The sequence below is a fragment of the Rhinolophus sinicus genome, chromosome 17 (assembly GCF_057876585.1).
Source record: "Rhinolophus sinicus isolate RSI-liver-muscle chromosome 17, RSI-T2T, whole genome shotgun sequence".
Lineage (NCBI taxonomy): Eukaryota > Metazoa > Chordata > Mammalia > Chiroptera > Rhinolophidae > Rhinolophus > Rhinolophus sinicus.
In genome coordinates, this window is record NC_142517.1 from 182,982,045 (window position 1) to 183,009,855 (window position 27,811).

Below are 27,811 nucleotides of genomic sequence, written 5' to 3' on the forward strand. Positions count from 1 at the left end.
AGAACTTAATGCAAGTTTTTTTCTCAGATACTAAAATAATTTGATGCTTTCACAGCTTTTATGTAGAAACTTTCATTTGTGAAATATTTTATAACCATCATCAATAATTTGGTCATTTACCAGTCATTACCTGTGGAGCATATGTGTCAGCTGTGGTCTAGTTGCTAGAGATACAGCATTGAACAAGATGAAGTCCCGGATCTCAGGAAACTTGCTTTTCATACTTTTGTTACCCAAGCTATTTGAGGTAAATCAACATTCCCAGGCCATGAAGTTAAAAATAATAAAAACAAACAGTCCAATTTTAAAATTGGCAGTGGATCTGAATAGACATTTTTCCAAAGGTGACACACAGATGGCCAATAGGTACATGAAAATGTGCTCAATATCACTAATTATCAGGACAATGCAAATCAAAACCATAATGAGATTATCACCTCATACCTGTTAGAATGGCTATTATCAAAAAGACAAGAAATAACCAGCATTGTCAAAGATGTGGAAAACAAGGAACCCTCGTGCACTGTTGGAGAAATTGTAAATTGGTACAGCCACTGTGGAAAACAGTATGGAGGCTCCTCAAAAAATTAAAAATAGTACTAACATATGATCCAGCAAGTCCACTTCTGGGTATTTATCCAAATAAAATGAAAAACCAACTCAGAAAGATACATGCACCCTCATATTCATAGCATCATTATGTAGAATATCCAAAATATAGAAGGAACCTGTGTCCATTGATGGATGGATGGACAAAGAAAATGTGATATATTTTATATATATATATATATATATATATATATATATATATATATATATATATATATATATGTATGGTGATATATGTATTGTCACTCACACATACACACACACTGGAATATTATTCAGCAATGAAAAGTAAGGAAATCTTGCCATTTGCAATAACATGTATAGACCCTGAGGGAATTATACTAAGTGAAATAAGTCAGAAAGAGAAGGAACGATACCATATGATGTCACTTATATGTGAAATACAAAACAAAACAGAACAAAAACCAAACGATGAATACAGAGAACAGATTGGTGGTTCCAGTGGGGGAGGGATAGAGGATGAAGGGGGTTAAAAAGTACAAACTTCCAGCTGTAAAATAAATAATGCATGGGAGTTTGTACAACATGATGACTATAGTTAATAATACTGTATTATATATTTGAAAGTTGTCAAGAGAGTAGATTTTTTTTTTTTTATTGGGGAATATTGAGGAACAGTGTGTTTTTCCAGGATGTCAAGTCGTTGTTTTTCAACTTAGTTGTGGAGGGTCCATGTGGGACTCAAACCAGTGACCTTGGTGTTATGAGCACTGCGTTCCAACCACTCAGACAACCGGCCATCCATTGGTGGCTCAGCTCAAAGCTCAAGCCATTGTTCTCAATCTAGTTGTAGAGGGCTCAGTTCACTGGCCCATGTGGGAATCAAACCGGCAACCTTGTTGTTAAGAGCTCGTGCCCTCTAACCACCTGAACCATCCAGCTGCCCCCAAGAGAGTAGATCTTAAAAGTTCTCATCGTAAGAAAAGAAATTTTCTAACTCTGGGGATGCATGTTAACTAGTCTTATTGTGGTGATCATTTCACAGTATAGTATTCAAATATTGGATCATTATATTGTACACCTGAAATTAATATGTTACATGCCAATTACATCTCAATGAAAAAGTAAAAATAATAAAAAGATTTTAAATAATAATAAAGGAGGACTTGGTACGGATAATTTGGGAACCACTGCATCAGATTCTAAAGAAAGCCAGTGAAATACGTGAGGTTATTTTGTGTAGACTTCAAAGATGGCTACAGATGGCATTCCGTCTTCCCTTGCCCTATCTGTTTAGTCTGTCTTTGCCTCTTCTGTGAAATGTTCACATTCTTTTCTACTAGACGATGGGATGACCAAATGCTGAGCGATGCATGCCGATTGGTCCTGGATGAGATCTACATTCCACCAGCAGCTGAGGGTGGCATGGTAGAATATAGGCGAACCCTCATCATCAGCTTACTCTTCAAATTCTACCTCAAAGTGAGGCGAGGACTGAATAAAATGGTAAATGACCTCTCTGTCTCTGGGTGCGTTGATATTCGGAGCATGTGTCTGCACATGAAAGACTTGCTTGGTTTTGATAATGCATTAAGGGTACCAGGGATGGAGCCCTCAGTGTGGTGCTCCAGCAGCTTCCTCCTGGCCCTTCTTTGTTCCTCTCCTTCCCTCGCCCTTTTCCTTCATCCCTGGGCTAATGTAGTTATTGACATTGAAAAATGCTCATGAAATACAGTTAAGTGAAAAAAATGGATTACAAGGGGACGACCTTATTATTCCATTTGCCCTATAATTTGTATGACAAATACTAATATGCAATATAAAATTGACCTATAGTTGCAAAAATCCTTCAATAAGTAAATTATAACATTTTTTTCCTATTTTAAAGAAAATTTTCTTGTCAATATAATACCTTCTTTAATATTTAGAAAATGTGAATAAGCCAAAAAGGAAGAGAAAAGCATTTGTAATCCCATCAGCATAGTTAGTCACTATTAGTACTTTGGTTTGTATCCTTCTAAACCCTTCTTTATGGATGTGTATGTATATTTGTCACACTCATACGTCTATAGAACTGTTTAGTATAGTTTGCTTATTTCACTTAGTAACAAACATCTTTCAGTGTCTTCAGTGACCTCATGACATAATGACTGTGTGGCATGTTTATGGAAAGATATACTATTATTTGATCTATTCCTCATTTTTAGACATTTAGATTGTTTCTGATTTTTTGTTAACTATTTCTTTCTTAAATAGCCTAGTTTTAAGTGACTTCCACAGCAGAGTTTCTCAAAATATGGCCCATGACTTTGAGTGTCCCCTTGATAAATTATGAACTGTCTCAAAAATAGTGGACAATGACTATACCACATTTTATGGCTGAGAGCTTTACTCTCTTAGTTCAACCAGTCCTTTTTTATATTACTTTATTAACATTATTGATTGTTAGTATTATCGTATTCTATTTTACTATTTACTGCATTATATATTACATAACATTTTCAGTATATTAATATATAATTAGTGTAGATCTAAGATACATAATCTATTAAATATGTTTTTTACTTTACGCCTTATATATTCTTTCACATATTACGTATTCTATTATGTTATGTATACTATCATTATAGAAGAATTCAAAATACAGAGAAGCAAAATTTTTAAAAATCAACTCTAATCCAGTAATCCTACTGTTAACATTTGAATACATTTATATTTTTAGATAAAGAATAGGACCATACTGTACACAAAGTTTTGTAATCCATTTTTTTCACTTAACTGTATTTCATGAGCATTTTTCAATGTCAATAACTACATTATTTTTGTGACTGCAGAATATTGTAGCTTGTGGATGTACTATAACTTGTTTTGCCATTTCCCTGTTGTTGGATATTTAGTTTAATTCTAGTTTCTTCACTATCAATTACAAATAATCTGTAATTGGACATCCTGGTAGATGACTCACAAGTCCATTCCTTCAATCGTTTCTTTGAGATACATGCCCAAAAGATTGGCCTGGGTTTGAAAGCACAGAGCCCATTTACAAGTGTACATATTTCCATTCATTCAAAAGGAGACCTTGCTGTGAAGGGAAGTCTCCACTTCCTGGAAATAACATTCACTTTTCTGTATACATAAGTAGACGTAGTTATTCCTCAAACAACTGCTACTAGTTTAGGGAACTTGAAGCCCAGGGCTTTTTCCCAGCAGAACTGACATCTAATATCTGGGAGAACATATTGGGTAATCGTATTTCTACATATGTTTTTCCAAGGTAGTCACTCAGATTGTAAAATTACATGTGAAATAATATTTTCAGGATCCCCAGAAATTTCCTGATATCCCAGAAAAGTTCATGAGCGCCCTGGAAGATTTCCCCATAGAAACACCCCAAGGAATTCAGATGTTTCAGGTTGGTGGGTAGGGTTTTTGTTTTTTAATCTGTTTATTCATTCGGATATATGTGTTATGACTTTATCTCCCTCCCGTCAACAGCTATATTTTGTATTGCTTGTAAAGATAAAGTCTGCTAAAGCCATTGTCACCCACACACTACTTGTTTGGTTCAGCTTCTATGATTTTACCCAAGACTACACAAAAAATTCAATTTTGAATCTCCCTTCTTTCACTGTTTTCAGTTTTGTAGCTTAAAATTTCCTCCTTTTCTTGGCCAATGTCAGTCCTTAACGTTAAAACCTCACTCAACATTTACTGCTTCTGGAAAGCCTTCCCTACTTTATTACAGTCACCTGGAATCTACCAGGACACCATGTATTTTCCTTGTACCATATTGGCTGTGCAAATGATTCTTTATTGCTATATGAATTTGATCACATTATTGTAATGTGTGTTTGTGTGTGTTCTGTTTCCTAAACAAGGTTGTAGAATCTTGAGGGCAGAAACAATGTCTTCTGTTTTTTTTTGTTGGGGCGGAGGGGGACGGTGCTATAACCAGCATATACTCTTTACCGTAATAATCCTCAATGAATATTTTTAACTTTGTTTCATGGGTACAGATACCCAATTGCCTCTAGTTTTCCTTGATTTGTGAGTAAACCAGATATATCAGACCCAATTCTCAGTGCCTGAGAATGTCTGGCAGTAAAATAATGTGCATTGTTCATTAACAGTGTGTGGATCCCCGCCAACCCCCACAAGATCCTGTTGGCCACCCGGTCATGCACCAGTCAGCCATTAAACACGCCACAGGGGAAGCTGTGTATGTAGATGACATGCCCCCCATCGCCCAAGAACTCTTCCTGGCTCCAGTCACCAGCACCAGAGCTCACGCAAAAATCATGTAAGGAAATAAAAGATGTTCTTATACATTACTGAACTGCATTAAACAATTTCATATTCAAATTGAGAGATTATTATATAATGAAGTGAATTAAGATAATTCCTTTCCTCTTCTGGATGGGAATCAGTCCTTTTTTAAGAATAGTTACGAGAGAATCTATGGCCAAGAGTCAGAACACCGACACAGAATATTGCCCGATTCAGTTATGAGGTCTTTGTAGTTTTTCCCTGTGCTTGAGGAATCGTTGCTATTGTACCCTGAACTTCCCCCTGCAACTTCATTGTGTACTGTTCAATTTTCCCTCCTAGATTAATCGATGTTTCAGAAGCCCTCGCACTTCCAGGTGTTGTTGATGTGATAACAGCAGAAGATGTTCCGGGAGATAATAACCCTCAAGAAGAGATTCTCTATGCACAAAATGAGGTGAGTGATTTGTGTGTGGCTTATTATTCAAATACTTTGCTGGAAATGCCAAAACAATTATTGGTTATGTGTTATAAATTGTTAATCTATTGTTAAACATCCATAAATACATTTTTACATCACAAAGACTTGCAGAGAACCAATGACGCCACCTCAGTGATGCTCAAAATCTCTCTTGAATTGTGGACCCTGTTGAGATTCTGATAAAAGCCATATACATAAGCCCTCTCAAGGGAGGCTTCTAAAAAGTCATAAAAGTCATAGAAGCAATATACAGCATAGGACATTAAAAGAACCAGCAGAATTTCAGGAATTTCAGGATGACTGAATTACTGTGTGTAATGTGGGAAATGGTGAGAAATGTGGCTGAAGACAATCATAGGCCAGATAATTAAGTTCTGCATCCCATTTCTGTACCCCCTAAATCCCACTCAATTTATCCTCGTAGGTAGAAAATAATCTTTCTTTTGGTCACAAGAACCAGTGGGTAAAGGTAAGAATTTGGGAACAGTAAATCCTTTTTGTGATTCATTTATGTGGTAGCTAATTACGTGCGGCTTTTCTGCAGGTCATTTGTGTGGGTCAGATAGTCTGCACCGTAGCTGCTGACACCCATGCTCACGCGAAAGAGGCCGCTAAAAAAGTGAAGATCACTTATGAAGACATAGAACCGAGGATTATCACAATAGAGGTATTCAGGCCGCTCTGGGTGTTCTAGAAGGACTAGGGTGATGTACTTTTGGTAGATTTGGCCCATGGAGTCACAAAATAGTATAATTTGGGCCTCATCCATACATTCTTACGAGTTATCTGTAGTTTTAGAGACCACGCTCTAGCAATCTGCACCTTGAGACATAATACTGAGAATTTCCCTGCCTGGAGCCTCCTTTCTTTCCTGTGTCCATTTCTCCTTGTGTGGCCTCTTGCCAAGGCATGGCCTGAGAATCTAGATAAGCAACACTAGAGGAAGGTCCTTATGGCCTCAATACAAAACTGGTCAGTGAGAAAAATCCAGAGTACTGTGAAACTCAGAATAGTTTAACATTTACTGAATCACAGCTTAGGTCCTCTGTCTCCCTGCCCACTTCCTGTTTAAGCACAAGTTCTGGAGATAGAATACTCAGATTCATATTCTGATTCTGCCACTTAATAGGCTAATAATAGCACTGAAAGCTGTGATGAATTACTTAAATTCCTCATACCTCAGCTTCCTTATCTGTAAAATGAGAACTATGAAAATACCTACAACCAAAGGTTATTGTGAGGTTTAAATGAGAGAATCCAAGTAAAATAGTTAGAAGAGTACCCAGGATGTAGAACACATTCAGTAAATATTAGCTGTCAATTTTGTGTTTGTTATTTGTTATTAATGAAGTCAAAAACATGTCCATGGTGCTTTATATCCCCAGGACCTAGTGCAGTGCTAAACCCACAGTAGGTGCTCAATAAATGTGTGTGATGGAGGTATAGACTGTTAACGTAGGCATGAGCAATATGAGATCAGCCAAGCAGGATGCAGTCTTTATCATCCTCTGATTCTCCCCTGTTCTTCCCAACAGTTGCCAAGTTCAACTCTTCCCCAGTTATCCTTTAAATGCCCCTTTCTTTTTTTTAGTTCAAACATTTTTTTCAACTTTTCAATTATAGTCGACATACAATATTAGTTTCAGGTGTACAACATAGTGATTAGACATTTATATAACTTATGATGTGATCACCCACATAAATCTAGTACCCATCCAACACCATTCTTTCTATTCTCACTTTCACCCCATCCCACCCTCCAGCCCACTCCTCACCACCTTCTTACCAGATTTACTACAATAACTACTTAAAGAGGCTCTTGTACTTTATCTCAATACATCTACCTATCACATTAACTTTTCTAAGCCACAAACGTTCATCGGATCACCTTTCCTAAACAGCAATGTACCCTTAGTTAAGGTTCTTAATATGGAACTCAAGATTCTGCATAGTCCAGTCGCAATCCACCTTTCAAGCTCATCCCAGTTTCCTTGATAATAAACAAACAAACAAACAAACAAACAAACAAACAAACAAACAAACAAATAAAACAACCTCTCCCCAGCCAGCCTGGCCTTGTCCTCATTTTGGCCCCTCGGCTTGGTTTCAACCTCAAACTATTGTTGTATGAGGTTTCCCTGACTTCAAGTGATTTCCCATCTCTTCTCTAACTGTCCTAATCCCATCCAATTTAGCACATAATTTAGGTCATCTACACAAGGCCACCACCACCAGCCTCCTCTTTCTTGGCCTTTCTTTATTATCTGCCTCCTCAGCACAAAGTTGGCACCTTAATACCAAACTGTCTAGAGGCTAGGACCATGTTTTATATATCCTCATCTCCCCTAAGCTTTTCCTCAGAACCCTGAACAAAACTAAGCCGTCACCAGTGCCTGTAATCCATTTTAACTTGATTTCTGCTGGCTCCACATTGCTCAGATAGTGTTGGTAGGTAAAGGTCTGACAGAGCAGGAGCCTGGGAGTTTGATGGGAGATGACTGGCTTATCAGAATGGAAAAAAAAACACGTTTTTTATTTGTTTGCTGTTGTTTGTTTGTTTTTCCCCTGCAGCAAGCCCTAGAGCACAATTCATTTCTTAGTGCTGAGAGAAAAATTGAGCAAGGAAATGTAGAGCAAGCCTTTAAACATGTTGATCAAATAATTGAAGGTAAGTGGTCTTGGGCCAGAAAAATGAAGCCTCTGAAGTTGAAGACTCTAAATTCAATCAGTTGGTTTGAGAAATACTGAAACTCTGAGTCAGAACTTCTCAACTCTAGTGTGATTTTTAAATCATAATTTAAATGAGCAAATAATAAATTTACAGCTTGATGAAATTTTACATAGGTAGAAATCCACATCAAAATAAAGAACATTTCCAGCACCCCAGAAAGTTTCCTTGTGCCCCCTTTAGTCAGTAACCTTCCAAAATGTCTTATTCTAACTTTTGTCACTATAGATTAGTTTTACCTGTTTTGAATTTCATATAAATGGAAGCTAGAGTGTAACTTATTTTGTTCCTACTTCTTTTGTTCAGCTTTATGTATGGAAAAATTCATCCATGTTGTTGCATAGATCAGTAGTTATTTTTGTTGTGTTTTTTTTCATTGTCCAGGAGTATTCCATTGTATAAATATAACACAATTTATCTATTCTTCTGTTGATGGACATTTGAGGTTGGTTTCAACTTGGGACTATTATGAATAAAGTTTCTAAAACACTACTGTGGATGAAAAATGGGGGCCATAATAAATGTAATTGAAAGTAAAATCTCAAGGTGATCTGATCATAAATTCCTGCCTGGGCAGGTCATGATGGGTAGTCACACCCCAGGCATATAATGTATTTTGCTGTATATTATGTGCACTTTTTTGCCCAAATTTGTGAGGGAAAAATAAGGATGCACATTATACATAGGTAGTACTAATTCTGTATCCATATAAATGTTTTTAATTATTTTATGCTTATGAGTTAAAAGTGTAACTCTAGAAATCAATACGATATCTGAATGCAAAATAATACCCTGGAATATGATAATTGGTTTTGTTGAATTTATGACAAACTCACAATGACAAAGAATTCTTGGCCTTCTATGATGCATAAATATCATAAATTTGTTACCAGTACGTAAAATTTCTTGTACCTTGTATCTGTTGTGTTTTGTAATTATTTGTTACATAACATTTCTTTTACCATAATATGTTAAGAAATAAATGCTTAAATTCCTTTATAATATAAAAAGCAAATACCTAAATGTAAACAAATAAAAATTTGAATTAAAAAATAAAACAAAAGATTTTCTCCCGTGGAAGTTTAGGCCAAAAATGTGGGTGCACATTAAACATGGGAGTGCATTATACACGGCAAAATACAGTAACTCCTTTAGTAAAAGGTTTCTCTTTGCCTTAAGCAAGCCCTGTCCATTGTTTCTGTGCATCTAGATTAATACACCTTTTTTTCTTAGTTTCATGTGTACAAAACACTGTACTAGTTAGACATTTATCATTTATACTCCTCACAAAGTGATAACCCCCTCACAAAGTGATAAGTACACCTTTGAAATGCCTTTTTTTTTTTCAAACCACCCTCAAGGAAATACATAAATGTTAACTATCCTGTAATCCAATCCTCCCACCTTCATGTACTCTTCCTGAGGTTCCCTTCTTAATTCCAAATGTATAAAAGAAACTACAAAACTGTTATTCTCTGAAGCATTTAAGATCTTGTTTCCCATCAATGTCGTCAGTTTGGCTTAAAAAAACTCATAAAAATCTCTATAGGTTTGGACGTTTTTACATCGACACTATTACACACATCTTTTGGTGAACTTGGGCACTCGTTTCCAATGGAATATACCCAGGAGGAGAATTGTCAAATAATAGTGTTTTTATATGTTTACCTTTATAAGTTAATGCCAAACATTTAAAGAATCATTTCAATTTTACTCCTATTAACAATTATGAAAGTTTCATTGTTCAGTTGTTATTGTTAGTCTTTTTAATTTTATGTAATTGATGGGTGTATAGTAGTATCTCATTGTGGATTTAACTGAATTTCTTTAATGACTAATGATGAAACTTTTTCATATGTACATTAGCTTTTTTAATGTGCTCTTTGGTGAATGTTTGTTCAATGCTATTGCCTGTTTTTTAATTAATTAAATTTAAAATGATCATTAATTATGATTATATGTTATTGATTTTGATATAATCTATAATATAATAGTTTATTTACTTACAGATTTATAGAAGATTTTGTTTTTGATATGAATTCTTTGTTGGTTATGGGTATTGCACATATCTTTTCTCAGCCTGCAAATTGCATTTTCATTGCCTTCGTGGTTTCTTTTCATGAACAAAACTTTATGATTTTAATGAAGTCCAATTTATGAGTCTTTTTATGGTTCGTGATTTGGTGCCATGAAGAAATTTTTGCCTATTCACAGATCATGAAGATGTTTTCCTATGGTTTCTCCTAGAAGCTTGATAAAATGTTTAGCTTTGACATTTACATCTATGATCCATCTCAAATTAATTTCTCTGTATGGTGTGAGACAGGGGTCAAGTTTCAATTTTTGTCAAATGGATGTCCAATTGACCTAGCACCATTCATTAAAGACTGTTTTTTCCCATATTGAATTGCAGTGCAGCTTTTCTTGTTTTCCAGGTGTATACATATTATATATATTGCTCTATTTCTGAACTCTCTATTATATTCTACTCATCTGCTTATCTGTCTTTGTGCTAATATCACACTATCTTACTTGCTGTAACTCTTGAAATCTGATCATGTAAGGCCCTTTTGCTACGTCTTCTTCAATATGACTTTCATTATTATGGGTTCTTGGCATTTCTGTATACATTTATCATCAGTTCATTAATATCCACTAATAATAATTTGCTTGGATTTTGAGGGGGATTGCACTGAAACAATATCAATTTGAGAGAATTGAAATCTTAACAACATTAAGTTCCAATCCATGAACATGGTAGACCCTGCCTTTTACTTAGGTTTACTTTAATTCCTCTTAGTAAATTTGTAGTTTTCACTATAGTTACCTTGCACATGCTCCCTAATGTTCATTCCTAGTATTTGATGTTTTTGATGCTACTATAAACGATATTTTTATTTAATTTTCTACTTATTTGTGTCTAATATATAAAAACACAATTAGTTTTTGTATATTTATCATATATCCAGGAACTTTGCTAAATTTACTTACTGCTTAATAGTCTTATAGAGTCTCTTGTATTTTCTATATATACAAATCATATCATAACAGTTTTATTTATCTTTTCTAATCTTGATAGTATTATTTGTTTGTTTGTTTGTTTGTTTGTTTGTTTTGTCTTACTGCACAGGCTAGACCTAGTTGGTATGATTTTTTAAAATACCAATATCCAGATCCCAATGAAATCAGAACCTTGTAGTACAGGGTCAGAGTATTAGTATTTTCTTTAAAGCTCCACAGGTGGGTGATTTTAAGGGGTGGCCAGAGTTGAGAACCACAGCTATCTCTACTAAGAGTATCACTACTGGTCTTAGGTAAGAGAAGAATAATGATTTTCACAGGATCTATTACCGACTTCTAAATAACTGGAAGGGCAAGTGCTATAAGCTTTTATCTTTTACTAAAACATCAGAAATACCTTTAGAATACTTTTTTCCCAACATCATTTTGTTTAAGCAGAAAATGTAGGCTGCCTTCCAATTATAAAAAGTATTCACTGCCTCAGAATAGTTAGATACAATGAGGAAAGTCATGAGAGATGCTCAGAGTTTTGACAGTATCTACTACTTGTGCCAAACATTCATTACTTCATAATGGATTTTATAAAACTAAATGAGATTTTACAAAGCCTATAAGCTAAAGGTTAGTTAGTAATAATAATAATAATATCAGATGACATTTATCAAATACTTGCTGTGCCAGACACCGTGCTAAGTCTTTTATGTGTATTATATTATTTAATTCTGACATCAACCCTAAGAAATGAGTATTATTAAACCTATATTAAGCTTCTTAGTGTTTACTGCTTACTATTTAATATGCAAGCAGAACAACTCTGAAAAGAAGCATATTGGTAGCTCTATTTTACAGATGAGGAAACTGAGGCTCAGAAAACTTAGGTAATTGGTTGAGGTCTCATATCTGATTAGCAATAGAACCAGGACTGGAGCCCAGGACTTGAAGACCCAAAGGTCCTTGCTCTTAACCACAATCGTATATTTTCTTTTAATTTTTATACTTACCCTAGGAGCATCAGAGTGACAGGGTGCTAGCTCTTTGTCATTCAGGATTTTGACCATTGTGGGAATTCAAAATTTTGGCACAAGTGGGAGATTTGAAATACAAAGGAAATTTAGAATTTGGGTAGAGTATGCCAACATAGAGAAACAGTGTAGTTAAGAGCATGGATCCTGAATTCAGGTTGCCTGGGTTTGAATCCCAGCTCTGTTATTTACTGGCTGTGTGGCATTGAACAGCTTAGCTTACTTAACTTTACCATGTCAGTTTCCTAGTAATACTTGCTTCATAAAGTTGGTATGGGGATTAAATGAATTCATTATCTGCAAAGAGCAATGCATAGCATATTGTAAAAATTGTAATTGTTAAATAAATTTGGGTGTAGATTAAATTCAGTCTATACATGCGAAGTTTTTTTCTTTTTTTTTTTTTTAGAGGGCTTTTTGCATGGCTCATATTCTGTTATACCAAGAAATAGTTTCAAGAAATCCTTTGACCCCTGGCAAAACAATTCACGTATTTTAACAACACAGGAGTCTTTTGGCTAGTTTTAAAGTTAAAATACTACCTTCGAAATGTTTAAAATAAGGCCAAACACCTCTCTTGTTACAGCTTGCAAAATGATAAGGATATATTAAATAGGCCAAAAAATCTCAGATAAAACAATAAGAACAGGCTAGTTTTAGTGTAGGGAAGAGTTCTGCCATTTTAAACCTTTGTGTCCTTTAGCAAGCTACTTATCCTTTCTGTGATTCAATAATCCTAATGCCACCTAATTGAGGTACATGTTATTATTACCCACCATTTTATAGATGAGGAAATGAGAGTTTAATAAATTGGCCAAATTTACTGAGCAAGGAGATGACAGCATGGATATGTGGTCAGGGTAATCTGTGCGCTCAGTACAACACACCGGAGATCTCACCATCCCACTAGACAGATGAGGATACTGAGGCCAGGAAAAGGGGAGTGAATTACCCAGGGTCATGCAGCTGGTTGGGCACAGTGAGGCTTAATTAGAAAACGTGGTTTAACCAAATGATACAAAGTTCAGTTCTCCATAAGCTGAAGCAACTCACTTTTGATATACCAAACACCACTGAGAGCCCGCAGGTTGGGACTTTCAAGTAAACATTGTCCTGTGTTTATGCTTTACAGGTGAGGTCCACGTGGAAGGACAGGAACATTTTTACATGGAAACGCAAACAATCTTGGCTATCCCAAAAGCAGAAGATAAAGAAATGGTATTACACCTTGGAATGCAGTATCCAACTCATGTACAGGTAACAAGGTATTTTTGGAAAATGAGACTCCAGATGATTATGTGACATGAGGCCCTTACAACCAGGCATTCTGCTCTAGGGGCCTTTTGACTCCTCACACTCCCACACCTCAAACTTGCTGCCCACTTGACATTAGCTAAAGTCTGGAATGAAGAAATGGGGTAAATGTTTCCCTAAGAAGCTAGACCTTTCAAAGAGATCTGAAATTTTTGCTGCCTTCCAAAATACAGGGCAAAGTTTATCTTTCTCTTATAACAATTGATAGTGTAAAACTTAATCTCAGGGGAGGTCAAAACCGTAGTATTATATTACATTTACATTTCCCTTTGTGGTTCATTCATCTGCATTGCTTTTCTTTTTCTTTCTTTCTTTTTTTTTTTATTAGTTTCAGGTGTATCAAGCAGTGTAATCGTTAGCTATTTACACCCCTCACAAAGTGATAACCCTCCTCCCCCAATCTATTACCTCTCTGACATCGTATATGGCTGGTACAGTTTCATTGACTGTTCCCTATGCTGTACTCTATATCCCGTGAATTGCTTTTTGGTACGAATGTTGTATTGGTGGTACACCAATTCATGTATTGTTGGTACACGTATATTTAAATTTCTCTTTGTGGTTCATTTGTGTTGCTTCTCTATATGAATGTTTTCGTGTATTGGTTGTGCATATGTAAAGCGATTGCATTTCCAAGACATTTCAGCCCGGCACAGTAGCATGTGAGTTACAGTCCTGTTCCAGTGGTTGGGATGTAAGGCATTGCCATCCCCAGGCAAGTAAAGAAAATCCTCTGACATTCCTTTCTTCTGAAATGTGGAGTTGTGGGTCCTAGAAGAGTACCAGACACAGGGGAATACTTAAACAATTATACTGGGAGGAGGCGTAATGACAGCATCACTGTGGGAAAAGCTGGGGGCTTCCTTGTGGAGCACAGTGAGTTGGTACCTTACAGTCCTAAGACAGTGGACAGGTTCGATGGGAGGATGAAGCTACCAGCTGCCATTCAAGGCAAAATGAAAGGGTAGGGGACTGATGTCGATCTGGGATTTGGCTGCGGCCTCCACAGTTGCAAGTTTTGAAGTGGACAAAGGAGTGAGGCGATATGGGCTTTGTCCCCAAGCAGCTACATGGTCTTCTACTAGTCATTGGGCAGCAATATCTTTTTCTGTAAATTGAAGAAGGTGACAAATATCACCTCTGAGGTCTCTTTTAGTAGACAGTATCTGGCTCTGGGCTCCAAAGGGATAACGTGTATGTGTCAATGTCATCCTTGCTGTCTACCATCAATACCTCTTAGGGTACAACCAGTCAGCTCCATGACAGAAGGCATTTCCCAGGGGTAACTAGGACACTGGGTACTCATAGCCCACAGGAACCTGAGGCAGTATCAAAAGCAGGCCCAGTAAGGATTTGAATAGACATTTCTCCAACGGTCTGTGAATGACTAATATGCACATGAAAAGATGTCCAGCATCATTAGTCACTAGGGAAATGCAAATCAAAACCACAAAAATACTACTCCATCTACACTAGAATATATAATCAAATGACAGACAATAACTAGTGTTGGCAAGGATGTGGAGAAACTAGAACTGCCATACATTGGTGATGGGGATGAAAAATGGCACAGTCACTTTGGAAAACAGTTTGGCATTTTCTCAGGATGTTAAAAATAGAGTGACCACATAACCCAGCAATCCCATGACTAGGTATCTATCTACCCAAGAGAAATGAAAACATCTGACCACACAAAAACTTCTACACAAGTGCTCATAGCAGCACTGTTCACAATATCCAAAATTGGGAACAATGCAAATGTTCATCAACTAATAAATGGGTTGTTTAGAAACTGATAATGCTATACAATGGAATATTATTCAGCCATTAAAAAATGGAGTACTGATATATGCTACAACATAGATGAACTTTGAAAACACAATGCTGAGTGAAAGAAGCCAGTCACAAAAGACCACATATGGTATTATTCACTTACATAAAATGTTTAGAACAGGCTAATCAATAGGAAAGCAGATTAGTGGTTGCCTCGTAGTGAGGGTGTTAGGGGGAGTTGAGGTTGGGAGAGATTAGGAGTGACTGCTCAACAGATCTAAGGTTTCTTTGAGGATGCTTAAAACTTTCTAAAATTAGATTGTGATGAGGGTTGCGTCGTTCTATAAATGTTGTATTTATTGAATTACTGAATTTCTTTTGTTAAGCAGAGGGGAAGTACATGAGTGAAGAAATATACTATTAAATTGCACTTATGTGCCTTCGGGGACTTACCTCTTGCAGGAATTTGTGGCTATAGCACTAAACGTCCCAAGAAGTAGAATCGCCTGCCACATGAGACGAGCTGGAGGAGCATTTGGGGGGAAAGTAACCAAGCCCGCATTGCTAGCCGCTATCACTGCTGTGGCCGCCAACAAGTAAGAGTCGCAGCAACAGCTATTGATGTCAGAAGTCCTAGCAGGGCAGATGCCACCCACACCCTTCCAGCCTTGCATCCCAGCTTTCATTCCATAGGCCATAGCCTTTGATTTCCAAAGGATATGTATGGTCAGCATGTGGGTGAAATGACATTGGACCTGGAGCCAGAGGATCTGTGTTCAAGTCCTGCTCTCCCCACTCGTTCACAAGGTCACATTAGCAAGTCACCTCAGTTTCCTCACCCATAAAGTGGGGAAAATAATATCTACCTGTTTCACAAGAAAGCTGTGTGGAATGAATGCAATCGTTGTAAATTTTGACTCATTGCACAGACATAACTATGTATTACTTTTTCGTGAACTGCATTGACTTTCACTCTTTAAAATGCTTGTTTTAAATCATTAAAATAAATCAAGCATGAGATGGCTGAGTGGAGGGATGGCCAAAGCCTCAAACTTACAAGGGACACGTTTTGTCATGAAATACACCAGAGTCTGCTGGTGCCTGGGAATGTTCACTTAGTCTCTGTATCATCCGGATGTAATAACCAGACACAAGAATAGCCATGACTTTTGTGAACCTGTACATACCAAAGTTCATTAAGAATGTTCAGGAAAAACTTAACTCATCCCAGTCTATAGCTGCAAAAAGAAAACTGTGAATATCTTAGTTGTGTGGTACTTCCAACGATAAAAGAACATTGTCCTAAAGTACAGGTGTGTAGTTACTGGAAGCATTCCCTTAGAAGCCAGAGGAGTCTTTAATGGGTACTTTAAGAAAGGGAGTCTGAATGCAGGGGGTTAAGCTGGATGGGGCATTGGTTTGCAAACCTTTCAGCCTCAACATTCCCCTTATGGAAAGTATTTAATGCCCCCTTGAATACCCAAATTGATAATAATATAACCTGATACACATAATTGCAAAATATTCATACAATGCCTTAATGTAATGTAAAAAACAAATAAAAGGAAGGTAACTTATAACAAAATAATGTATCATTTCAATAATTAAATTCTCAGATATGACTAAACTAGAATGATAATAGTAATAGGTTTTTGTTTGTTTCTTTGTTTTTATATTTTAATGCCCTCACAGCAACCACTATTGGTTTAAGTTATGTTACTGCCCCCATTGAAAGCCACTAACCTAGATTATCTCCAGACGCCTTTCATCATCTCTATGTTTCTACAACTTTATGAAGCATCCGGCATATTAACAGTCGTTTCCTATAGGACTGGCCGCCCAATCCGGTTTATTCTAGAGCGTGGTGATGACATGCTGATAACTGCTGGCCGTCACCCACTCCTCGGAAAATACAAAGTGAGTGAAAGCAAAATTTTCAGGAACCTACCTAAAACACTGTTCAGTGATACCTAGCCAATAGTAAAGACAATTACTAACTTCCACACCAATCGAAAGGGATATTTGGATGCTACCTAAAACTAATCAGAACTTGCTGTTGGAATCATGGTCAACTTAGTCACCATCTTCAGTGTTCCTCTGGTGACTGTCACATCAATTATGTGCAGAAGTTGGGTGAGGATTGGGAACTGTGATCAGACGTGTTTGTGTACAACATGGTCTGCTTTTAAAGGACGGTTAAAAAAATTGTTTTTACTTGTTATATGACTTTTCAGATTGGATTCATGAACAATGGTGTGATCAAATCTGCTGATGTTGAATATTATATCAATGGTGGATGCACTCCTGATGAATCTGAGTTGGTAAATGAGAAATACACCTTTCTGTAGGTTATCTCTTAGCTGTATGTGCCACCCTTTATCTGCAGGAATATTTGTCTTATAAATTAGATAGATTCTGTGAAAGATTCAAGTTAGAGATAAAATGTGAATAAGTGGTTTTGAATATTTGATAAATAAGAAGTTTTGTTTTGTTTGCTTTAATTCAGGTGATAGAGCTCATTGTGCTGAAATCTGAAAATGCATATTATATTCCTAATTTCCGGTGCCGGGGCAGGGCTTGCAAAACCAATTTGCCATCCAACACTGCCTTTCGAGGATTTGGCTTTCCCCAGAGTACAGTGGTAGTTGAAGCTTATATAACTGCTGTGGCATCTCAGTGCAACTTATCACCTGAAGAGGTAAGTAATCAGTCAGAACCCCCTAACAAAATTCTGACATCATTTGGTTCAAATGTATACGGAGCACCTACGTATAGCCTTATATCAGCTTCTAAGTAGATTTAAAGAAATAAAATATATTATCTATCAGTTAGCTTTTGCTGGGGAACAAATCAATCATAAATCTTAGCGTATTAAAACAACAAATAGTATTTTTTCCGACTCTGTAAGTCAGCTGCTGGGTAGCTCTTCTGCTCTGGGTGATAATTGTTGGTAACATTACATAGATTTCAAGTGTACAATTATATAAAACATTATCTATATCTTACATTGTGTGTTCACCATCCAGAGTCAGTTCTCTTTCCATCACCATATATTAGACTCCGTTTACCCTTTCCTAGAGCCCCTCTCCCCCTTAGCCCCTGTAACCCCTAAACTATTGTCTATATCTATGAGTTTTGGTTTCTTCATTTGTTTGTCCTGTTCTTTTATTGTTTTCAGTTTTGTATACCACACATCAATGAAATCATATGGTTCTCTATTTTTTCTGTCTGACTTATTTTGCTTAGCATTGTAATCTCAAGATCTATCCATGTTGTCATAAATGGTACTATTGCATCTTTTCTTGCCACCGAATAGTGTTCCATTGTGTATATATACCACAACTTCTTTATCCATTCATCTATTAGAGAACATTTGGGTTGTTTCCATGTCTTGGCCACTGTAAATAAAGCTGCAACAAACACTGGAGCACACATGCCTTTATGGATAAACGTTTTCAGATTTCTTTGGGTAGATACCCAGGAGAGGGATTGCTGGGTCATATGGCAATTCTATTCTTAATTTTTTGAGGAACCTCCACACTGCTTTCCATAGCGGCTGCACTAGTCTGCATTCCCACCAACAGTGTATGAGGGTTCCTTTTTCTCCACAGCCTCTCCAACACTTGTTACTATTTGTCTTGTTGATGATAGTCATTCTGACTGGGGTGAGGTGATATCTCATTGTGGTTTTTATTTGCATTTCTCTGATGATTAGTGATGTTGAGCATTTTTTCATATGTCTATTGGCCATTTGTATGTCCTCTTTGGAGAAATGTCCCTTCAGGTCCTCTGCCCATTTTTCAACTGGGTTGTTTGTTTTTTGTTGTTGTTGAGTTGTATGAGTTCCTTGTATATTTTGGATATTAGCCCCTTATCAGAGGCATTGTTTGCAAAAATCTTCTCCCATTCAGTTTGGTTGCCTCTTTATTTTGTCGATGGTTTCTTTTACTCTGCAGAAGCTTTTAAGTTTGATATAGTCTCATTCATTTATTTTAGCTTTTGCTTCCCTTGCCTTTGGAGTCAAATTCATAAAATGTTCGTTGAACCCGAGGTCCATAAGTTTAATACCTATGTTTTCTTTTATGCAGTTTATTGTTTCAGATCTTAAGCTTAGGTCTTTGATCCATTTTGAATTACTTTTAATACACGATGACAGATATCAGTCCAGTTTCATTCTTTTGCACGTGGCTTTCCAATTCTCGCAGTACCATTTATTGAAGAGGCTGTCTTTTCTCCATTGTATGTTTTTGGCTTCTTTGTCAAAAATTATCTCTCCATATTTATGTGTGTTTTTTTCTGAGTTCTCAATTCTATTCCATTGGTCTGTGTCTGTTTTTCTACCAATTCCATGCTGTTTTGATTATTGTTTCCCTGTAGTACAAGCTAACGTCAGGGAGTGTGATACCTCCAGCATTGTTCTTTTTTCTTAGCATTGCTTTGGCTCTTTGGGGTCTTTTGTATTCCATACAAATCTGATGAGTTTTTTTCTGTTTCTTTAAAAAATGCCATTGTGATTTTGATGGGGAATGCCTTAAATCTTTATACTGCTTTGGGTAATATGGCCATTTTTATCTATGTTGATTCTTCCAATCCATGAGCAAGGAATGTCTTTCCATTTCTTTGTGTCTTCTTCAATTTCTTTTAAAAATATGGTTTCAGCATATAGGTCTTTCACATCCTTGGTTAAGTTTATTCCAAGGTATTTTATTCTTTTTGTTGCAATTTGACAAGGAATTTTTTTTGTTTCTTTCTCTGAGATTTCATTATTAGTATATAGGAATGTAATGGACTTTCATACATTGATTTATAAATTTCCCTCTTAAAACTACTTTCGCTGCATCCCCAAAATTTTGGTAGATGTATTTTCATTCTCATTTGTTTCTATCTATCTTTTGATCTCTCCTCTAATTTCTTCTTTGACTAGGTTGTTCTTTATAAGTATGTTGTTTAATCTCCGCATGTTTGTGTTTTTTCCTCTTTTCTTTCTGCAGTTGATATCCAATTTCAAAGCCTTGTGATCAGAGAATACGCTTGGTATGATTCCAATGTTCTTAACTTTGCTGAGGCTAGTTTTATGTCCCAATATATGGTCTATCCTTGAAAATTTTCCATGTACAGTAGAGAAAAATGTGCAGTCTGATGTTCTAGGATGAAGTGCTCTATAAATGTCAATTATGTCCATTTCATCTAATGTGTCATTTAGGGATGACATTTCCTTATTTTCTGTTTGAATGATCTATCCATAGCTGTCAATGATGTATTTAGGTCCCCTACTATATTGTGTTTTGGTCAATTTCTCCATTTAGTTCTTTTAGTAGTTCCTTGGTATATTTCGATGCTCCCTGATTGGGGGCATAAATATCGATGACTGTTATGTCTTCTTGTTGTATAGTCCCCTGTATCATTATTAAATATCCATCTTTGTCTCTTGTTACCTTTTTATCCTGAAGTCTGTTTCATCTGATATCAGTATGCTTACACGTGATTTTTCTCTGGATACCATTTGCTTGGAGTGTCAATTTCCACCTTTTCACTTTGAGTCTGTGTTTGTCCTTGTAGCTGAGATGTGTCTCTTAGAGGCAGCATGTTGTTGGGTTTAGTTTTTTAATCCAGTCTGCTACTCTGTGCCTTTTTATTGGTGAGCTCAGTCCATTTACATTTAGGGTGATTATTGATATGTAAGGATTTCTTATCATTCTATCTTTGGTTTTCTGGTAAGACTGTGTTTCCATTGTTTCTTTGCCTTTTTGTTGTTGTCTATTATTTCTGTGTGGTGGTATTCTGTGATTTTTCCCTCTGTTTCTTCCTTTGTTACTTTATATATTTCAGTACTGGATATTTTTGAGTGGTTACCCTTAAGTTTATGTAAAAAGAAGTTTCATATTTAGCGTATCCCATTTCTTCAGCACGCTTACTTTCTCCATTCCCATATTCCAGTTCAGGCCTTTACTCTCCCCCCTTTTATGCTTTGGTTGTCACAAATTATCCCTATTTATGCTGGTCGAATAGCTTCCTTCAGTATTTCTTGTAGTGCAGGTTGTGTGTTAGAAAATTCCCTCAGCTTCTGTATGTCTGGAAAGGTCTTTATTCCTCCTATGTATCTAATGGATATGTTTGCTGGATATATTATTCTTGGCTCATAATTTCTCTCCTTCAATAGTTTGAATATTTGAATCCATTCCTTGCTGGCTTGTAGAGTTTCTGCTGAAAAATCTGATGATAATCTAATGGGCTTTCCTTTGTAGGTTACCGTCTTTTTTTCCCTGAATGCTTTGAGGATTCTTTCTTTGTCATTGATTTTTGACAGCTTCAATACAATGTGCCTTGGAGAAGGCCTGTTGGGAATGAGGTAATTAGGTGTTCTATTTGATTCTTGGATTCGAGGATCCAGTTCTTTCCATGAGTTTAGGAAGTTCTTGTCAACTGTTTGTTTGAATATACTCTTTGTTCCCTTCTCTCTTTCTTCTCCTTCTGGCATGCCCATTATATTTATATTGCTATTTCTGATGGTCAGAAAGTTCTTGTAGAGTTCTTGCAAGTCTCAAGTCTCTTTCTTCTTCCATCAGTGTCATTTCTAGATTTCTATCTTCAATGTCACTGATTCTTTCTTCCATCTGGTCAACTCTACTACCTAAGCTGGCTATTTCATTCTTCATTTCTTTTACTGAGTTCTTAATCTCCAGAAATTCTATTTGGTTCTTTTTTAAAATTTCAATCTCTTTGGTAAAATAATCATTTTGTTCTTTGATTGTGTTTCTGAGTTCATTAAACTGTCTGTCTGTGTTTTCTTGCATCTCGTTGAGTTTTTTTCAGAACTGCAATCTTGAATTCTCTGTCATTTAAGTCACATATTTCCATGTCTTTAAGTTCATTTTCTGGAGACTTTTCATTTTCTTTCTGATCTGTCTTGTTACCTTGGTTATTCATGGCTATTAACGATTTATTATTTCTCTTTCTAAACTTCTACAAGAGTGGGTTCTGCAACAGGTTGATAGAGGCCTTTCTTTTGTTTTCCAGTAGGTGTTGGTAGAATGTTTTACTTTCTCTCCGACTGCAGTCTTTTATTCTCTCTCAGGGTGTAGTGTTATATTTTCTCTGCACTATTCCAGCTTCTCACACAATGGGGGGATTCTCTGGAAGGTGGGCTTCTCCTCTGTTAACAGTTCTCCTGGGTCATAGGGCACCGTGTCCCTGTGGGGATGCAGAGAGCTGCTGAAGTTCCAAAGATCTTTCTACATGAGGTTCAGAGCCCGTGTTTTTCAGCAGTTCTATTTACTCCTGCAGGCATCCACCCAGATTGATGGGGACAAGGGCCAGGTGGGTTGTGAGAGGTAGCCCAGAGCAACGGTGGGGACCACCACCACAACCAGTCCTGCTTCTATGGCTCCCTCCCCTTTGTGGGAACTAGTTGGCCTGCGGACGACAGTTCTCAGAACTGCAAATATTCTGTTCTTTTGATCTGATGCTGCTACTGTTCCATTTCTAGCAATGGGCAGATGGGGGCGGGGTGAACTCTGGGAGGGTAGGGAGGGTGTGGCTAGTCTCAGTGCTAAGGCTTCTGTTCTCTGCTTGGCAGTGAGGGCTTAAACCACCGTATTCAGATTTCTTCCCTCAGTCTTTGCTCCAAGGTCTCTGCCGTGAGCGTTGGGTTCAGCCATGTAATATACTGTCCCCTCCTCCCTGTTGGCTATAAGTGGAGCCCCAGCAGTCCAAGTTCTGCCCTTTCTCACAGCTGCGGTAGTTCTGGGATGCAGCGAGCTTGGAGCACTGAGCTAGGTCTGCGTCCTGGGCCCGCATGGCCCCGTCTCTGCACTTCTCCATTCCCTCCTCCCCTGCACGCACAATTTGCCCCCCTTTAGGTGAATTCAGTAGTGAGCCTCTTCATCTTGCCTGTCTGCTGTGCAGGGAGTCCTTTGTGGAGTTATTTCTGTTTAATTTGTGTAAATTCCAGGGGAGATTTCCAGAGGCTCACCTCATGCCGCCATTTTTATGACATCTCACAAGCACTTTTCAAGTCTTTGCCTGCATTATCTATGTCTTGTTCCATTGGCCAAAGCAAGTCACATGGCCAGTCCCAGAATCAGTGTGAAGCCTCTCAGGGACATGAATAGGGGAGGTGGCATTATTACAGCCATTTATGCAAACATTCTACTGTAGTTCAGATTTGAGAAACTAATTTGAGGACAGATAAGAATAATGAAACATTATGTAAGAGTAAAAGAAGTTTGAGTCAGAAGAATTTTGTCTCACCACTAACAAAACTTGTCACAGGGCTCATAATAGTACCTACTATGTTTCAGGATTACTGTAAAGTTAATTGAGATCATACACTTAGCCTATATCCTGGAGCACATAAAGTATTCAATAGTAGTTTCTATCATTATGATTATTATTATTATCATTATGTTTATATATTTACATTTGCATTTACATATTTATAGCCATTTAAGTAGTTGTTTCTTTTTTCAGAAAGACTTTCTTCATGTCAGGTGTATAACAAAACACATCTTTACATATAGAATCAGGATATATCTTTGAAATCCTTTTCATTTTCTTGTCTTTCAGATTAGAGAAATAAACATGCATAAGAGAATTAGTAAAACAGCCTTTAAGGAGATGTTTAACCCAGAACCCTTGCGAAGATGCTGGAAAGAATGTCTGGAGAAATCTTCATTCTATGCTAGGAAACGGGCCGCCGAGGAATTTAACAAAAAGAATTACTGGAAGAAAAAGGGGCTCTCCGTGATCCCCATGAAATATGCCGTTGGGATGTCCCAGAGCTACTATAATCAGGTGAGGTTAGGAGATATGTTTTTCCACCAAAAACCCTACTCCACATGACTAGCTATCTGAAAAAGGCAATCGTGAGCAACAACATATAGTCCCCTCTCAGGTGAAAGAAGAAACTGGGGCAGTTTCCTATAGCAAGAAACAAAGTGTATTTAAGCAAGAACTTGGGGACAATGGGTATCCTCAGGGAAGACCTGGTGTGATGCACTACCTGAGACCTCAGAAAGCAATCAACTGATAAAGTCCAGCTCAAGGGGGTCTGGTCTTGGGCAGCGCTCCAAACATGAGTATTGAGGTATGAGGTCAAATTTCAAGTTCATGAAAGAATAGGGGGAAGCAAGAGGATCCCTTTCTCTCTTTCCTAATTTCTTAATGATGGCAGTAGGGTCATTTGAAGACAGAGCTTTCAAAAACAAATGAGAATAGGCGGAGCTTCCCCATTCACACAGAAATCCAGAGCTACCTTATTGAGGTTCCATGACTATTGTGCCTTCTGTTGAGTTTCACCTTAAACAGTTTTTTGTGGGGTTCTGTTACTGATTCTGCCTTTTATTTTATTATAATTATTATTATTATTATTATTATTATTATTTTGCTTGTATCCCCATCAATCTCTGAAATGTCCCCATAAGCAAATCTTTGCCAAGGAGAGAATATAGGCCTCCTCATGGTGTGGATGAGGGGTGCCCAAGCTGTCTCTTTGCCACAAGCTTCCTCAGAGTCCACTGACAAGGTAGCAAGCAAAATCAGAAGGAGGGAGGGGAAGGCCACGAGCCCTGAACACTTGGAGCAGACGTTCAGTCTTTCTCCCAGGGAGTACTCCTGAAACAAGAATAACAAACAGACTCCTTAAAATGGAAAAAACAAATTTTGTGGACTCTAAATGGTTGTTTAAATTATTTAATTTAATGTTATTTAACCGTGTATAACCACAAAGCAAAAATAAGCTTCTTATAGCTCTTATGCCTTTATAAAATACAAACAAATTTGGAAATTAAATAAAATAGTACTATAAGTGCCAGTAATATTCACAATAGTAACATTAACTTAATATGGTAGATGATGTTGCTTTTCCAAAACTAAATATTCACAAAGTGATGGTGGTTCTGGCTTTTGATGCACTTCAAGTCATTTTGAAGTCTTTATCCTAAATGTTTGTGTGGGGTGTCCCACCTTTTGTCTCTAATATGCCCCATCAATTAAAGTAGTCCTACTTGATGCTTGTATGATCATCAACATAAAATCTAACATGGGCTCTGAAAGCATGCGGTAATACCCTTTGATACATGGTCATCCATTACTCTTGTTAAATTGCCATGAGATGGAAGCACAAAGTTTAAAAGTTCCTACAGAGAACTTGATGGTCCTGAGACTACAGTCTCAGACCCAGGAGACTGGCTTAGCTAAATTAGTTGACATTTTGAATGTGTGATAGCAAGGACACTTGCGTATCCTTGTGGTATCAACATGGGGATAGAGGTCCCAAGGGGGTAGATGCAGGATGCTGGGGCACATATGTGAGCATATGATGAGGACTTCTCTAAAGAAAAAGTCTAATAATTTGCAGAACCGCCTGACATAGCCCAGCCTTCCCCCTTCATCCCTCCTTGGTCCAATTCCTGGAGCCACATGCCTAACCCCACAGAGGGACAAGAGCAGCTAGTTTGAAGGTGGCAGCATAGCATGGGTGTGGAAGATGCTGGGCTCAAGTTAGGTGTTGCGGATTCCATTCCTGACTTTACCATGAACTAGGCACTGGGTTTGGCCAAGCATTCTCCTCCCTAGGCTTCCATTCCCCCACATGCAAAGTGAAGAATTTGAATTAAATCAATCGATGCCAAACTTGGCCAATCATCAAAAACACCTGAGAGCTTAAAAAAAATATATGGGCATCTGGGCTCCACCTCCAACTTTCTAATGAATTGGAATTCCCAAAATTTGGCCATACCACACCCCCACCGTAATTCTAAAGGTCAGAAGTATTTGGAAACTATTAAAACATCCCACGGTTCTCCCCGCTCCTCTAGTATCCAGTGAAAGTTGTGCCTGGAAATTTACTCATACAGGTTCCACTTACTTTAAAATTAATATTTACGTGCAGGGAGGAAAGAATAATAAAATATTGTACAGGTTGGTGCTTTGGAGAGGCAGCTCCAAGGCAAACACACAAGTCCTCCAGGTGGGCAGGAGATGGTGGGTGTAGAGACAAGCCACCATTCACAAACCTACAGTGCTGGTTTTCAAGTCTGGGGGATATTGAAAGCGATTGTCTATGGCCACCAACCATAGCTTTCTTCTCCAATAAAAACAATGAGAGATTGGCTCAATGAAGCAAAACCATTCCCTTGCAGCCTCAGCTAAACTCACAGCAACATTTGGCCACATCAGTTTCCAAACTAGTATTATAATTATTCCCCACCAGGCTGCCGCTCTAGTCCACATCTATCTCGATGGTTCTGTCTTGGTGATTCATGGTGGCTGTGAACTTGGACAAGGCCTCTACACCAAAATGATACAGGTGAGATAAGTACCCATTTTCTCTATGGTGGAAGACGAGCCCTGTATAATCACTTTACCAGCTTTTTTCTGTTGAGCAGGAGAAATACTGTCACACTAAATGCACAGGTCAATTATAAGACTCATTTTGATATCAGGCACACAAGACTGCAGGGGGCTGATGGAAGTGGGGTGTTCAAATTGAGGAAATATGTTATATTATTCTGTCTGCATACTAAAGAACCAAGTCCATAGGTCCTCTGAAACATATGATTCAAATTTTCAAAATAAAATACTTTTCAGCTTTATGGCAACTGCTCAAAGCACTATGGTATTAATTCACATCTTCATTCGAAATGAAAGCATTGAATAGGATGAGAAATTATGTCCTTAGAATTCAGTCTCCTTAGGAACTCCACGTGATTGGCTGTTATGTGTGCTAATTCACAGAAGTCGTTGAAAGAGCAAGAGATTGTTTGCAGTAGGAAATTTTCTCTTCTAATATTAAATAAGAATTTGTTGAATATGAAATTTGAATAAAAATGTGGGTAGGTGGGGACGAAGCTTTTCTCTCAATTAGAAATATAGAGAAGACATGTTCTTTAAGGAAATAATGCCATTTAATAGTGTGTTTGGAATTAGGAAATCACAAAAATCCACAGGGCCTTCTTTGAACAGATCTGGCTTCTTTACAACAAAACCCTTATGCCTGCAAAATGTCGCACGAAGGAAACATAATCTGCTAAATGTCTATACACCGCAGAAGAAGATGAAGGCTAAACAATGAGACTGTATGTATCTTCTAGCTTGAAGGGACTTCAAAGTTGCCTGTATGTATATCATACTGTACTAGATGTCTCAGAGTGACATACTGCCACGTGGCTTCTATGAAACTGGTGAAAGCGCAAAAAGATTCTTCTATGAAAGCACAAGAAGATGCTTTAGTTGGCAACATAGCTGTAGAAAGCAATGTATCTTTTACAGTGCCATTTAAAATCTTCAAACTTATAATCTACATGTAAGACCCAAGATGCTATCTTAAATGTTTGTTCCTATAAGACAGCCAAGTTTGATACTCAGTTAAAAAAGAATTTTAAAGTTTTCGATTGGAGAGCAAGGGAGGCTTAGAGTCAGTGAAATAAATAATGTTTTTCTTCTGCTTCTGGCAGGTGGCTAGTCGAGAACTGAACATCCCCTCATCGTATATACACCAGTATGAAACGAGTACAATCACAGTCCCCAATGCTCTCCTCACAGTGGGGTCAATGGGGACAGACATCAACGGAAAGGCCGTGCAGGTGACTTTTCTTCCATTTCTCAGTCACCCAGGGACAATGCTGGAAGGATCCT

The 27,811-nt window shown here is 37.4% G+C and overlaps 1 protein-coding gene across 5 annotated transcripts in view; it reads left to right on the plus strand.

Annotated features, from left to right (window-relative positions):
* The window catches only part of LOC141568058 (aldehyde oxidase 4-like), a 143,574-nt gene that overhangs the window by 97,780 nt on the left and 17,983 nt on the right, over positions 1 to 27,811 (plus strand). For 4 of the 5 annotated variants that reach the window (XR_016019621.1, XR_016019620.1, XM_088793998.1 and 1 more), the window contains 14 exons: positions 1,914 to 2,076; positions 3,890 to 3,982; positions 4,701 to 4,870; positions 5,179 to 5,293; positions 5,862 to 5,984; positions 7,889 to 7,985; positions 13,221 to 13,345; positions 15,638 to 15,771; positions 17,005 to 17,092; positions 17,410 to 17,496; positions 17,682 to 17,873; positions 23,741 to 23,968; positions 26,388 to 26,483; positions 27,631 to 27,759. Coding sequence is in view for 3 of the 5 variants with exons in the window: in XM_088793998.1 (XP_088650124.1) it covers positions 1,914 to 2,076; positions 3,890 to 3,982; positions 4,701 to 4,870; positions 5,179 to 5,293; positions 5,862 to 5,984; positions 7,889 to 7,985; positions 13,221 to 13,345; positions 15,638 to 15,771; positions 17,005 to 17,092; positions 17,410 to 17,496; positions 17,682 to 17,873; positions 23,741 to 23,968; positions 26,388 to 26,483; positions 27,631 to 27,759 (1,840 nt within the window). In the remaining 2 variants the exon portion in view is untranslated. The remainder of the gene's footprint in view (positions 1 to 1,913; positions 2,077 to 3,889; positions 3,983 to 4,700; positions 4,871 to 5,178; positions 5,294 to 5,861; positions 5,985 to 7,888; positions 7,986 to 13,220; positions 13,346 to 15,637; positions 15,772 to 17,004; positions 17,093 to 17,409; positions 17,497 to 17,681; positions 17,874 to 23,740; positions 23,969 to 26,387; positions 26,484 to 27,630; positions 27,760 to 27,811) is intronic. The other variant, XM_088793996.1, reaches the window with a different exon arrangement.